Here is a 15,085-nt window from a genome sequence, read left to right as displayed (position 1 = left end):
TTGCAATATTTCTTATCGCGAAAAATGGCCCGTACAACGTTTACACGGATCATTTTTTGACTACATACTCTTTGAACATATATCTGAGACAAAGTTAAATATAAGAACTGACTATAAACAAGCCTTAGTGTGCACTCAGTGCGCACTAGTGCAAGCAACCGAATTCGCTATAAGGCTGGATTCACATGGAGCGTAACTTGCATAAGCGTAACCTGCGTATCACCAATCACAGAACTATTTCAACGGAATTATTGAAACGGTTCTATCAGAATGACCCTGTGATTGGTGATACGCAGGTTACGCTACGCAAGTTACGCTCCATGTGAATCCAGCCTAAGACTCCATAGAAGCGGCATCGCATGCGGCAACGCGAGTCGACCAATCAGAAGCCTGCCGCAATCTTCCTGCGTTGGAATAAAAATCTTTTGATTCGTTGCCGCAATTCACCGCGTTTATGGAGTCTTAAGCTTATAAGCTTAAAGCTAAGACTCCATAGGTGCGTTGAGCTGCGGCAACGCGTGTGGAAACGCGTGCGGCAATGCGAGTCGACCAATCAGAAGCCTGCCGCAATCTTCCTGCGTTGAAATTGAAATCTTTTGACTCGTTGCCGCACGTGTTGCCACATTTCAACGCGTTTATGGAGTCTTACAATTAGCTTAAGAGTGCACCGCGCGTCCGTCGGAAAACTCAAAGTTCGGGTCAGCGGCGTTACCTCAAGACAAAGGCTTAAGGGCTAAAATCTTGTCTTAAGGCTGTCTTAACAGTATAAGACAGCCATTCTGGCCTCAGGCCCTAACGCGGCGCTCGACACCTGCGCCGCCACAAGTTTGCATTAAGATTTCTTTTGTGCGTGCGATTGAATGTTAAAAAGATCCCACGTGATTACGGAGGCGCAAGGTTAATTTCCGAGGGCACCCGCCGGTCGAAAATCGACGATTCCGCAATGAGTGACGGCCCGCCCGACAACGTCATCGGACACCGCGAAGCTATTGTTCCGCCGTCTCCCTCTCCCAGGCCCGAAATTAACGGCGACCCGACTCTGCGTTACGTTTCCTACCCGACACGTCTCCCCACCATCCGCGCGTCGCGGCGAGAGGAAAGACGCGCCCGCGACTCCAGCGGCCGGCACGAAAATCGCAGGCTCGATTCTGCCGGCGTCGTTCGAGCCGCCAAGTGCACGAAACTGGTAGGCAAGTCGCTCGCCTCTATCCGTCGTTCTATTTCCGTCGGAAAAGGAGCGACAGTCGGCTCGGTCGTCGCGAGAGGCGACCTTGCCGATTCAATTATCGCCCGCCTCGTCGATCGAAAACTCTTACAGTAAATTCGATCGTTCGCACCGAGCGCACGCTAAAGCCTGTCCACAGTCAATTCTTCGACCCAAGTTTGTCTTAAACACGCACGTCCGAAAACTAGTGAAGAAAATGACCCGTGCGGGTCACTTTTTGCTGGATAACAAGTATCTCAAGAGGTGTTCAAGACACCCGATCCTTGGACATAAGCGTTAGGGCCTGAGCGGAGTGGCTGTCTTATATTTTTAAGCCACAAGACAGTTATTGTGCGTTACTTTGAGACATAAAACATTGTCTTAAGAGTACAAGACAGCCATTTTGCTCAGGCCGTTAACTGCAAACGAGACTAAAGCCAACGCGATACTATTTTTCCTACTGGGTTGCTCGCGCGAGCCAATTGGAGTTTAGCCTCGAGTCACCTGACCCAAGACCCCGCGTCCTTATTGGCCCTTGCGAGGAGTCCAGTTGGAAAAATAGTATCGCGTGCCGTTGCGCGCTCAGTAGCTGCGTTCGGCACTGCAAATCCGAGGTGTCGGAGTGCTCTCCTGCGCTGGAGCGAGCGGGACAGGAGAATAAGATGGAAAGAGAGGAAAGCGCGCTCCGACACCTCGGGTTTGCGAACGCAGCTAGTGTAAGCGATCGAATTCGCTGCAAAGTCCCGATGCTAGAACTTGGTCCAAGTTCTGGTTCCGAGAAATGCGTAGCCAATCAACTCGCAGCTATTCCATGAAAGCTAGCTCGGACCCAAGTTCTAGCCCCGTAGTCGCACGGGGAAAGAGCAGCGCGGCGTACGAGTGGTCTAGTAGAGTGAAAAAAAAAAGAGATACGGTTTTCACTCGGCGCGCGTCATTTACGCGTGCTTGCCAGTTATCTTTCGTCGAACAAACAGATATCGCCTCTGTATTTGACGGCTTATTAATAAGCGCTCGGCTCGGCGGAGTCGGCATTCTCACAATCGCGCTTTGATTGCCCCAGGACGCGCGCTGTGCAATCGCCGTCGCTTTACCGTCGGCAAATAGCTCGTCATTAGTAGTCACTCGTAGCCGCAATTAACCAAATTTTCTCTCTCTCTCTCTCTCCGAGCACGAGTTCCCAAGACGGGGGAGAAGAAGAGAGGACGTTTCTCGCTCGGGCGTGAGAGCGGACGACGGCGGGCATCGAGCCGCGCCGAGTATCGACAGCCGGGACGCGATCGCGGAGACGCGGGATCTCTCGCCGAGCGGAATCGGCCCGAGCGGGCGGAGTCGCGCAGATCCGCGGGGGTCTCGGGACAAAGGGCGGAGGGGCGGGCGGACGCGAGCGCGCAAGGGGAGAAAAAACCGCGTACGTTTCGTCGATAAATATAGTCCCGAGGCCGCGCGCAAAAGAGAAAGGAAGGAGCAGCGCGTCGCCGGAGAGGACGGCACCAGGATTCGGGGAAGCGGCCTGTCTCTCTCTCCCGTCGCTCTCTCGCGGATTTCACGGCGCCCGAGAGAGGACGGGGCCCGCGGCTCCTCTCGAGCGATCGTCGCCCCCTCCGCGCCTCTCTCGCCGCCCCTCCCCGTCGCGCATTGTCTCGTGTAAACGCCGCCACTTTTGACGCAACTCGCGCGGCGGTCGGCGATAATACTTATCCGCCCGCTCCGAGTTCTGTCATCCGCGAGACGGCACCGGTTCCGCGCGGGCGACGCCGCGCGGCGGGTTAACGCGTTTTCCCGGGCACCGCCGCGGAATCCTCGCGAACGTCGCGCTTCGGCGACGGCTAATGACGGGCCCCGACGATCCTCCATTTTCTCCCGCGCTCCAAGAAGAAGTTGTACGAAGGAGAGAGAAAGAGAGAGAGAGAGGTCGGCCGGCGCGACTCGCTCCGACTCGAATGTTTACGGCGAGACGGCCCCGCGTCTCTATAGCATCCCCCCTCCCCCCCCCCTTGCAATGACCACTGCCCGTGTATCTTTAAATCGATAGCCCGGAGCGAGCGCGCGGCCACCAATGTCACCGTCTGACTCGAGCGCGAGCGAAGGACGAGACGCCGCCGGTTGCCCCTTTCTTTCTCACCGCGAGCCGCAGAATCGACATCGATTGCGGCCCATCGAAATTTCCGCACGGACGATTCCACGACATTCGCGCGTTTCTTTTTCACGACGCTCCTCTCTCTCTCTCCGGGATTCTCGCGAGGAGGCGGCGACGGCGACGGCGGCGAACCGTTAGCCGGCGAGTTCTAATGACGGTGGATCTTAGGGCCAGCTGATTAGTGCCGTCTGGTATTGATTTTCCGATGACGGCCGCGCGGCGCATACTGAGAACTCCCAGCAGGACGACGACGCACACGCGCACACCACCGCCGTCGCCGCCGCCGCCGCCGCCACCTCCACCATCGCCGACACCACCACCACCACCACCACTACCACCACCACCACCACCGTCACTCTACCACGCCGCCGTCGCGCTCTCGCGCGCGTAACGAGTCATGGGACCACGAACACGCCGTGCGAGAGAGCGAGCGGACGCGGGCGCGCGCGCGCGCGCGCACGCACACACACCTACTAGCTCGTGTTACACCACTCGTTCGCCCGCGTCTCACGCGTGCATATCGTTCGGCGGGAGAGAGCGAGCGAGCGGGAGAGACAGAGAGAGAAAGAGAGAGAGAGAGATAGCGCGTGGGTATACGTACGCACGCACACGTAGCCGGACGACGAGTTCGATCCGCTACACTTTGCTTCGTTCGTTGCTTCGTGCGTGAAAACGGGGAGAATCCGAGACGCGGCCGACGATAAGAGCGCGGCGGCGTCGCGAAAACGCACGGGTGGCGCGTCGGCGCGTTTCCCGAGGGAAATTGCGGCGATCCGCTCCGTCCCGTCCCGTCCCGTCTCGTCTCGTCTCCGGCTACGACGGCTCAAGGCCGCGAGAGGAACGGCCGGGGCCTGGGTCACGAGAGAGACGGAACGAAGGAGCGTGGCTCACGCACGGAGAGACGGAGAAAGGAACGGCGGGAAGGAGAGAGAGAGAGAGAGAGAGAAAGAGCGCGCCGGTCTACGTGTGTGTGCGTGCGTGCGGATTCGCGAGAGGAAGAGAGCAAAACGGAGCAGGAGACATGGAGAGCGGGGCTGGAGCCGAGGAGAAAGACGGGGGGGGGGGGTAAAGGAGAGATGCAACAGCGAGGAGAGACCTGGGGCCGCGAGGCTCCGAGAGACGAGAGCGAACCGGCTCCCCTATCCATCTATCTATCCACCCATCCGTCTCTATCGCCCTAACGCTTCTCCCTCCCTCTCACTCTCTCTCTCTCTCTCTCTCTCTCCCCGTCTCGCTCGAGCTGGCTCGGAATCGGTGGAAGGCACTCTCGGGGCTTTGTACGAGGTCCCTACCTGCGCAGACGAACGGCAGATCCTTCGCAGCACAGCCCGATCCATCTACGTTGTCATCGCCGAATCGCACGCTCTGAGCGAGGTGCGGACACTCCATGTTTTCTCCAGGCACGCTTCTCCACGAGGCCCTCGTGGCCGCCTCGTCGCCGCCGTCGTCGTCGTGGTCGTCGTCGTGGTAGCCGTCGTTGTCGTCGTAGTCGTCGCCGTCGTCGCGCGAGCGTTGACGACGCAGTCCGTCTTTCTCTTTTTCCACAACCGGGCGGCGGACGAGGAACGGCTAGGGGGGAAAGGGCAGGGGCGAGGAGACGGAGGAGGGAGGTGGGGTAGGTCTCGGTAAAGGGCGAGGGGGCTCGCCGAGGGGGTAGAGTCCGGCGTAGGGAAAACGATGCGTGGCTTCGAGGCGGGGTACACGCTGCGGTGCCCCGTGATGTCCGTCACATAGCGCGCGCGGCGGTGGCGAGGACACTGTTACGTCGCCTTTAACGAAAGGAAAGAAAGGAGAGACAGAGAGAGAGAGAAAGAGTGAGAGCGCGAGAGAGAGAGAGACAGACAGAAAAAAAACGGATGGTTTACGAGCGGGGAGACGTGCGTGACGGCGACCGTCGCTCCCGTTGCGCGGCGTACGACTTACTGAGAGCGAGTGGACGGACGAGCGGACGAGCGAGCGAGCGAGCGGGCAAGCGAGCGAGCGAGCGAACGAACGAACGAACGAACGAACGAACCAGCGAGCGAGGAGAACGGAGCGCGGCGGTGCGCGGCCGACTGGCCCCGACTGCCGACCGAGCGCGACCGAGCTGCGTAGAGCTCGGTTCTGCCGGTGGTCGGCCCACCTCCAGAGTCACAGACCGCTAATAGTCGACTGACTCTCTCGCGCGGCGCGGCGCGGCCTGAGCGGCCTCTCCTCTCCGCGCCGTCCTCCGTCCTCCCGGCGCGCGGGCCCGCGCCAAGCGCGCCCCGACGCCGTTCCTTCGCCCCGTGCCTCCTAGCGCTCTCTCTTTCCCACGGCCGGGTCGTCGCGCCCTTTCTTCCGTTACTTCTCCCTCTCGCTCTCGCCTCGCCGACGAGGTTGCGCTAGGTCTCTCCTAGCCTTGGGTCGCTCTAGGACTAGGGTCGCGCGCGCAGCCCGACCGGCCGCCAGGGCTGTGGTGCCTCCTCTCGTCGAGAGGCGCCGAGCGCACTTTTTGTCGCGGGCGCCAATTTATCGAGCGTCGCCGAATTTACACCGCGAGACGCCGCCGCCCCTCCTCTCTCTCTCTCTCTCTCCTCCGCCCCGCCGTAATTCGAATCGATCCCCCGCGGGGCGACGGGGCGCGACTTCGCTGGACTTCGCCGAGTTTATCGCAGGTTCGCCCCCTGCCCCCCCTCCGGCGCGAGGTACTCGCGTATCGCGCGATAAAAACCGAGAAGAGTTTCTCCGTCGACACCGGACCGTCCGCCGAGGGCTCGATCGCGCGCCGATCAACGCCGGCCGGAGATGCGTCGTCCCCCTGCCCCCCCCGCGTAGAGCGCGACGTTAGGGAAGCAGATCGCCGGGGGAGAGAGACGAGGGAGTCCCCGCGTCGCGACGGGGCTCGCTCGGGTTGCACCTGGCGACGCAACGCGCCAGGGATGTAGTCGTCGACCTCCCGTCCCTCCACCTCGGTGCGGCCGACGTCGCGAGCGAGCGAGGCACCGCGGCGGAACCAGTTCTCCGAGGCGGCGACGACGCCGGCTCGGCCCGGGGCGCGCGAGAACCGACGACGATGATCCCGACGCTGGCGCGCACGTGCCGCGCCAGCCGCAATGCGATCGCCCGTACGCCCGTGCGTGTGTGCGCGGAGATCCGCGGATCGTAGGATCCGGCGAGGCGCCGAGGAGGAAGGGGCGATCGTGCGTCACACGACGAGCGCGTCTTCGCACGCGAAACCTACTCGGGGACGACGGTCGCACGCGTTTCCGCCGCGATTAAAATGGCGGATTGAGCGCACGCGCGCCGCCCTTACTTTTCCTTTTCCTCGATGCGTCCGTAAATCGTATCGTTTCACCCGATCTCTCCTGGACACTCGGCGCGTCGCTCCATCGATAACAACAGTTTTCCCACAAGTTAATGACAATAAAAGTCCCCAAAAAAACTCTTCAATCTCGGGCGAGCATGTCTTTCTTTTGAGGAACGGGAACGGATGGTCAAGGCTGTTAATTAAACACAGGGCCTCCTTAACGACCAAGGAGAAAAGTACGCTCCACGGACAATAAATAGCACGCGCATCGTGGGTGTTAGTTTGCAGTTTTATTCGAAAAGTGCAAGACCAACCATTTTCCTGGTAACGTGAAGGGAGCGATATTTTAATTACGCCTGTTAAACTGCGGAACGGGCTGCGTGAGCTGGAGCCCGGTGATGTTGTTGAACTCGAGCATCTTGAGCATCTCCTTGGTCTCCGGATCGACCTCGATGATGTCGTGCTCCAGAGCGGAAACCTCGGGAACGTAGTTGTCACGGCGTTCCCGCTCTTCCTCCTGCAGCTTGATGGAGATACCACGTACCTGACTGTGCCTGAGCCTCTTCATCAGGTGAGTGACAAATCTGGCGGCGAAAAAGTACAATTGTTGTAGTCGCGTCATTGCCGAGTGAGCACGTAACACAAGTGATACAATTTCACACGGTAAACGTGACGAATGAATCTACATGAATCGTGGAATCGTACACTGCGTTCCGAAGTTCACTGCCAGCATTGAAAATCTGTAGTTTACATTGCGTACAATGCACATTCTCAGCGCTTAGAGTAAAAATATCAAAATGCAGCCATAACTACATTGTTATAATTATGTTGTATCACTATTTTAGACCGCCGGCATTTTTCATTAAATGCATTATCCTTTCTCAAAGATTGTATACAAATGATATACACATCACGAGGAGTATCGAGATTCGTTGAGCCACAAATGTGGCCCTCGTGGCGGTCTACGGGCACTCAAGTCGTACAACGAATGTAATATTAGCCTAAAGGTACTATTACATTGGTCGCACAACAAATGTTTTAAGCACGACGGTTACAAGTTAGAAAATTTCTAGATACTCAACTTTTCTACCCTGCAGCCAGTCGACACTTGAAAAATTTGTCATGCGACAAATGCGATACCAGCCTGAAGGTCAATTACAATTATTGTGCTACGTTGACTGTTAAATAATTCCGAAAGCAACTACTTTCGCCTTCTTTACAACAAAATTAACGAGTGCAAGCTTCATTAACTGTGTACGGCGTTGCAAATCCGAGGCGTCGGAGCGCTCTTTCTCCCTTTCTACAACATTCTCCTCTCTCGCTCACTCGAATGCAAGAGGGCACTCCGACGCCTCGGATTTGCAACGTCGAGCGCAGCTATCGCTGGTTAGCTGGCGAGGTAAAGCGAGTTTGGAGAAATTGACACTCCTCGAACGTCGCTACCTACCCAGCGATCTTGTTGCGCAGGGATTTGCTCGGGATGATAGCTATTTCCTCGCATATCCTCTTGTTCGTGTGGAAGTCCAAGGTGAGACGCGGGTAGTACTTCTCGATAATGAGCTTCGCGGCCTTTTTGACCGTCTTCGTTCTGACGCGACTCTGAAAATTGCGAAAAGACAAGATGAATCGACAATCCGGCGCGGCGCAACACGTTTATTTCATATCTGCACGATTGTTGTCGCTCGCGCTGGCGGAGCGCGAACATAACCTAAGCGAAGGACAAGGATGACGCGCGTCGTCGCGACGACCGCTGGCCGATTAATATTCGCACCCGCGGGTGAAGAAGCGAACGCGCGGGACGAGCGCGCGCAAATCCCCGGCGATTTCGCGCGGATTGCTACGAATTTTCGCGGATTAAAACATGAAAACTCGCTGTCGAATACGCACCATGATGGCTAGGACACCGGAAGAGGCACGAAATGAATCGAAGGGAAGAATGGCAGGAGAATCGGCGACGCCTGGCGCGACGCTGTCGACGACTGGCGGAGAAATTGCGAACAAACTCGCGCTGGAAACGTTGCAGTCGGTAAAGAGCGGACCAAGATTTTCAGTGAAAAGTACGAGCGGTAATGAAAAGCAATTTAATGGCCGCGTTCAGCAGAAAAAGCTGCTTTGCAACTGTTGTAAAAATTGTTGTAAAAGGGAATACGCCAATCAGATTCACGAATTTTACAACAGTTGCACAGCAGTTTTTTCTGCTGAACGCAGCCAATTATGCGGAAAACTGTCTCGCGTATTTGTGCCCGCGAAATGTCGAAATAAGTGGAAATTGCGAAACAAATAACAGAAATTAGATTACTTTAATCGATTTAGTATTTTGATCGTTTCAGTATTTATAAAAGTGTAGCGATCGAAATTCTCTTCATATTATCGTTATTACACGTAATCTTCTCGCCGCACTGAGAGGCCCATTTTGTTGAATAAAATAAAATTTAGTTGACTCAACTGAATTTCTTGTTTGGATATGAGCAAACAAATCTTTCAGTCGATACAACAAAATTTAGTTGGAAAATTTGGTTATATCAACACATAAATTTGGTTGAGTGAACATGCACAGAATCCTTTTATAATATTCAACTAAACGATTCAGTCAACAAAATGATTCAATCGTTTCATTCGACAAAATGAGTCTCTCAGTGCGAGGTACGCGAAAAGTGCAATGCAATCATCGCCAGTGATCACGCGCGCCATTTTAATTAGCCATATCGAGTTATTAAAGGCCTGTGTCCACGATGCTAGAACTTGGTCCAAGTTCCAGTCTCGAGAAATGTGTAGCCAATCAGCCCGCAGCTATTCCATAAAAGCTGCAAGTTGATTGGCTTACACATTTTTCGGAACTGCAACTTGGTCCGAGTTCTAGTTCCGAGAAATGTGTAGCCAATCAACTTGCAGCCATTCCATAAAAGCGATATTTCTCGGAACTAGAACTTGGATCAAGTTCTAGCATCGTGGACACAGGCCTTTCTGCGGGGTCTACAATGCGAGTCGCAGAGTCGTAGTCGTAAGAATAATCGACTGCGATTGGTCAATTTCGTTAGATAGAGCTGCTTTCGCGAGAAGATCAAAATGATCCGGATTATAATGACCCTGTGCTATGATTGGTCAAATCTGGAATTTCATTGAATAAAATTTCAATGTGATGCTACGAAATTTCAGATTTGACCAATCATAGCACAGGATCATTTTAATCCGGATCATTTTGATCTTCTCGCGAAAGCAGCCCATGTAAGAATTGACCAATCATAGTCGACTATTCATACGACTACGACTTTACGACTTCTATGTAGACGAGGCTTTATTGAAAAATTATTTTATCTGGAGAAACATTTGGTTTCTGCGCAAAGTAGTAAATATTAATGTTCGTCTCAACTGTTTTCAAGCTTCTCCCCCTCCCTCGAACGTTAAATATCCGTTAATATTAACCGCAGGAAGCGCGATGCAAACGTACGAATCTAATTACCGTGCGACGTGATGCGTGGTCTACAATGCGAGTCGCAGAGTCGTAGTCGTAAGAATAATCGAGTGCGATTGGTCAATTTCGTCAGACACATAAGAATTGACCAATCATAGTCGACTATTCTTACGACTACGGCTTTACGACTTCTATGTAGACGAGGCTTTATACGCCAGCCGCTTCAACTTTTCGAGCGTGGCAGCACTGCTGTCGCGAACGTTTGAATCGCGGCCGTTCGCGGAATAGTGTCGCGACGGAATCGCTTTCGAGAATCGCTCCGCGCCTCACGGGACTCTTCTACGTTCCGCGCGATCTCCCGCGCGCGAGAGCATCGCGACTATCTTTCGGAAAGTGTCTTTCGGACGTCCGTAACGTTGAGTGTCGCGTGCAGTCGCGCCTGCCGTCGCGCTCGCGCCTCTCATTTCGGCGCCGGTGATGCGCCTCGAAAAATATGGCGTCGATCCTTCACGCGTTCTCCCTTCGTTTATTTCGGCCGTCGCCGGCCTAGCAAATACTTGATAATTGGAACAATTATTCGCACGTATGTATACAGGATTGGACTCGCTTCGATTGTGGCTGCGGTCCATTTAACGCTGCAAATATTTTCCAAAGCGTTCTTCCACTGTCTTTAATTGTGAAAAGGAAAGACAGAAATGGCATCAACACTGGACCGCAGACTACCTATAACAAATGCCCTTTCTACACCTAAGAATGATCATGCTTGCGGCTCATCCGAGTGAATAGATACATGGGCAAAAGTCGCCGTATCGAGGCCACTTAAGTGCCATTTCTACATAAGAAGATTAGAGAGTCTGTAATCAGAGACTGGCCATAGGAGTTGGTCAAATTCCTACGAGTGAGAGAGAAACATAGGCCATCTACGATCGTAGAAGAGTGAGATAGCCGATGTCTCTCTCTCACTCGCAGAATTTAATCAACTCTTAAGCCTATTACACAATGCCTGGCAACAGGCAATAGGAATAGAGAATAGAATTTTTGACGCGTTGGATTCGTCGGAAATTTTCTTCCAACCAATCCAACGCGTCAGAAATTCTATTCCCTGTTCCTATTGCCTGTGCTTTCCTATTGTGTGATAGGCTTTATTGCCAGTCTCTGATTACGGGGTCTCGTAATTCGGACGAGCCATAAGCGGGATCATTCTGGGTATAGAAAGGACAATGCGGATTACTGTGATATCGACGAACGATATTATCGACGGCGCTCGAGTGTCGAACCAACTCGGCAGGTAAAGTTCGCCTTACCATCTGAGAATTAAATCGTGCCGAATTTTGAGTCGATATTTTTGTAAAAATTCAATTTTATTACAAAACTTATGTATTTATAATTACTGCAATTAATTGAGGCGAGAAACGCATCGACGTTCTCAAACTTTCCATACATTTACTTGGAACAAAAAGATACAACGTTCTTTCCGAATATCTTTAGAAAATTAATGTTTTAAACGTCGATTTTCGTCTAAGAGAGATCCGTTTCCTTCAACGAATCAAGAGATTCAGCGCGAAAAGCTGCATTATCATAGCGCATTAACGCGCCGTCTCCGACATCTATGTTGCACGATTGGAACGACCGAGCTCGACTTGACCGATAAAGTGTAAAACGTTAGTGGATCTTCTTTCATACGAGCCCGCCCACGACTTTACGCGTCACCGTAGCGTCTTTAAATACGCGGATGACGGCCGGGATCGAGTCTGGGTGGGATCCTGTGATACCGAAGTAATCATCCGCGCACGTTATTCGATCACCCGTCGCTTCGACTTCGTCCCGGAAAGATGTCGCCAACGGGAGCACGCGTGTTCCGGACTCCGAGGCGCGACGCCAAAGAGAAGTGTCGCGTCGCGGGACACCCTCGACCAACGACGAAATGATACACGTATCCGGTACACCGTACAAGACGCGCGATCTCACCCAGCGATCAGGACAATTCGTCGAACACGGTGACGGCCCGGGGACGCCCCGAGTTCGGCGAAGGGCGCGTACACGGGGCGGCGGGGTGCTCGCGCGTCACGCACGACGCTCGAGAACGTTCGTGGACCGTCGGGAGTATCGCGAGCGGCGCGGCGGGAGTGGGTGAGTGGGGGGCAGCCGCGCGAGACCGAGTGCGCGCGCCGCGCGGTGCGAGCCGGAGTGGGGGGGGTGGGGCGAGAACGGCCGGGCGGTGGGAGCGAGATGCTCAGTTGTTTCGGCGCGCGCGGACCGGCGTGAGCGAGAGAGAGGGAACGTGCTGCGAGTCGCGCGCGTAGTCGTCGTGTCGCGGCAAGAGAAGCGAGAGGTGGGCGGCGGAGTTTGTTTATCGCCTTGGTGAACGGCGAGGCTGGCGAGAGCAGTCAGTGCTCGGTGCTACGTTCGGTGTGCTGCATCTCAGTGTGGCGGCGGTACGGGACGCGTTCGCGATCGGGTGACTGTTGTCGGGGCAGGAAATTTGGCCGCGTCTCTCTCTTTCTCTCTCTTTCTCTCTCTATCGCGCTCTCTCTCTCTCTCCGTCTCGGTCTTTCTCTTCCGCCTACCGTTCGGGCGAGTAATCGCGCGAGTGTGCCGATCATCGACTGCCGCCTCTCCTCGTCCGGTGTTCGCGCACGCGAGACGGCAAAGTCCGCCTCGCCGACCGACGTCAGGAGGCGAGTCCCCGCCGTGTGCTCGTGCCGGAAGGAGGAACATGCAGCGGCCCGTCGCCGGGAGATAATAGGAACCACCGCCGCGCCGACGACCGCTCTCGTCGCGCCTCCCCTGCCTCCCGCCGCCGCCGGGAAACTGTCATCGATTGCCGTGGGTGCGAGCGCTCGTCACATCGGGTAAGTCACGCGTCGTCGAAAGCGATGCACGCGCGCAACGGGGTCACCGGACGTCACCTTTGACGCGACGTCGGCCGCCGTTCGGCGCTACTCCCGCGCGACAATCCGTCGCCCGTCCCTGCTCCGCGCTCCCCCCCGCGTGTCGCAATGTCGTTTGATATCATTGCCGTTATTGACTTAGAACGCCCGGCTAGCGGCGGGCACTGCCCATGTGCTCGACCCCGGACGAATCCGACTCCAAGGTCACTTCCCGCTTCCGCGCGTACGTTCTAACCTTACTCAGCGGAAAATCCGCGCTTTACTCCCGCGAGTTTTCCGCCCCCTCGGGGACGGCGATTTCTTCTTCTCCTACGGTCAGACCAATCGAACCGAGGTTGGCGAGAGAAGCCCTCCGGCCCGGTTTTTCACTTTCCGATCAACTGTTGAGATTAGTCAATCTTCTGCCTCTTCTTAGGATAATAATATGGAGCGAGGTCGACTAAACTCCGCTTGAATCTCTGGCTACCAGTTAGCCGGTGGCTCGATCATGAATCTTTTTCTCTAGCGTCAACTCGCGAAAGGTTCATGATCGAGACAATGACAAACCGGGCCTTGATCGACTCTCCGCGTGTCCCAATTAGCGAGGAGCGCGAAAATAGACTCGTCGCGTTACGTTACGTCGCGACGTCCGCCGACGTTCGCGGCCTTCGTTTCCGTCAGCTGACGAATCCCAGCGTGCCCCACAGCCAGTCCGCGACTTTCTCCTTCACGCGACTCCGTCCTTCGCCGATTTCTTGCCGCGAGACTCTCGGGCTCGGCCAGCGAGCGAGCGAGCGAGCGAGCGTGGGTTTTTTTTTCAACCTGACGCTCGCTCGCACGCGCTTACTCGAAATTTCTCCGCCGAAAGGTCGCCGGGTCGTCCACTATCTCCGTCTCGCTTTCGTCGGAAATCGAGGTCGGCCTTGACCGCCGGCGCACCGACGGGCCAAGTCGCGCTTTCCAGATGAAATTTCGGCTTTCCGCAACGACACCGCGGCGAAACCTCATAAGCTCGGCGATGCATTCTGTAAAAAATGTCTTAGACATTCTGCCAAATTGGCCTACTTCTTACATTTTTGTATCGCTTGCCGTTTACATAAAATCTTACTTTCGGTGGACCGGGAGAAGTTTCTCTTAAAATTCATCCGGAGACTCGTGTAATCGCGGGACAACACGGCGCTTCGTGGAATTTTAGGAGTTTTAAAACATTTTACCACATATTTTACTAGTAATTGCACAGTAAAAAAATAAAAGGTTAATTTTCACATGTCTACATAACATTTTTAACATGTCCCGAAAAGTCCACTGTAAATTTTAAGGTACAGTAACGTTCATCGCGTGTGTTACTTTTTGACAAATTATGAATGTTAATTAATTAACACTACACTCGACAGTTACGTTTGTTCTTTTAAGGGTGGTGTAATTAAAGCAGACAGGATAAGTACCTACTCCGTACAATGGTTACAAATTCGAATAGTTGAAATAATTTTCAAAAAATGTCGATATCACATGTTTCGGTGAAATTGTTGTGTTTATAAAAACTCCAATTAATATTCAATTTCTTAATGACATAAAGTGTCAAGTTATTGTGTTGACATAAATATAATATAAAAATGTTACGAAAATAATAACATATTTTATGTTAATTTTACATTGAAATGAAATCTTGGTAACGCAAGAAAATTTGAACATTTAAACACACGAGTTTGTTAGATCACGTAGTATGCATTTCAGTAGTAAAATGTATGGTGAAACTTGAAAAAACTCTCATAAGTTTGTTCAAAATGCCAGGTTGTCCCACACTGAAAAAAAATTTCTGGTTGAATATGGACGAATCAGATAATTCCTTTAGGATTTACCAGAATTCCTGTAATCCTACAGAAATTCTGGTAAATCCTAAAGGAATTCTGGTAAATCCTAAAGGAATTATCTGATTCGTCCATATTCAACCAGAAATTTTTTTCAGTGTGCACGGTTGCATGGTTTTAGGTGATTTTTGACGATTGTTTGGTTACATGTACCAAAGTGTACCAGAGCGCACACTCGGCGAATGCTTTTACACCTGAAAATAGCTGTAACTTCAATATACTCCGATATTAAAAGGAAAGTTTCCTATTGGATATCTCTATAGCGTCTTTCTTCAGGTGTAAAGGCATGACGCTGAATGTACACTCTGGTACACTTTGGTACATGC

General features: G+C 53.5%; 2 protein-coding genes across 2 annotated transcripts in view; both read right to left on the bottom strand.

The window, feature by feature from the left end:
* Positions 1-5,261, bottom strand: part of LOC105560466 (ubiquitin carboxyl-terminal hydrolase 3-like) — a 19,801-nt gene extending 14,540 nt beyond the window's left edge. Inside the window, exon 1 of the mRNA XM_012009613.1 lies at positions 4,634-5,261. Coding sequence (XP_011865003.1) covers positions 4,634-4,730 — 97 coding nt within the window. The 5' untranslated portion in view covers positions 4,731-5,261. The remainder of the gene's footprint in view (positions 1-4,633) is intronic.
* A 1,618-nt stretch (positions 5,262-6,879) lies between these two features.
* Positions 6,880-8,637, bottom strand: LOC105560465 (40S ribosomal protein S17). The gene is made up of 3 exons (XM_012009612.1): positions 8,497-8,637; positions 8,057-8,208; positions 6,880-7,193 (listed from the first exon to the last, which is right to left on the bottom strand). The coding sequence occupies exons 1-3, from the start codon at positions 8,497-8,499 to the stop codon at positions 6,956-6,958; spliced, it is 393 nt and encodes a 130-aa protein (XP_011865002.1). The 5' UTR covers positions 8,500-8,637; the 3' UTR covers positions 6,880-6,955.
* Between the last annotated feature and the right edge of the window lie 6,448 nt (positions 8,638-15,085).

This window comes from Vollenhovia emeryi, unplaced genomic scaffold (genome assembly GCF_000949405.1).
Source record: "Vollenhovia emeryi isolate VEMERY1.0 unplaced genomic scaffold, V.emery_V1.0 DF939229.1, whole genome shotgun sequence".
Lineage (NCBI taxonomy): Eukaryota > Metazoa > Arthropoda > Insecta > Hymenoptera > Formicidae > Vollenhovia > Vollenhovia emeryi.
Note: the sequence above shows the minus strand (reverse complement) of the source record. Positions and strands in the feature narration are given on the sequence as shown.

Excerpts from the sequence above, each read along its gene's own strand:
- LOC105560465 (XM_012009612.1), bottom strand. Across the intron at positions 7,194-8,056 it reads CTGCGCAACAAGATCGCTGG|ATTTGTCACTCACCTGATGA; the intron begins GTAGGTAGCGAC and ends TTTCGCCGCCAG.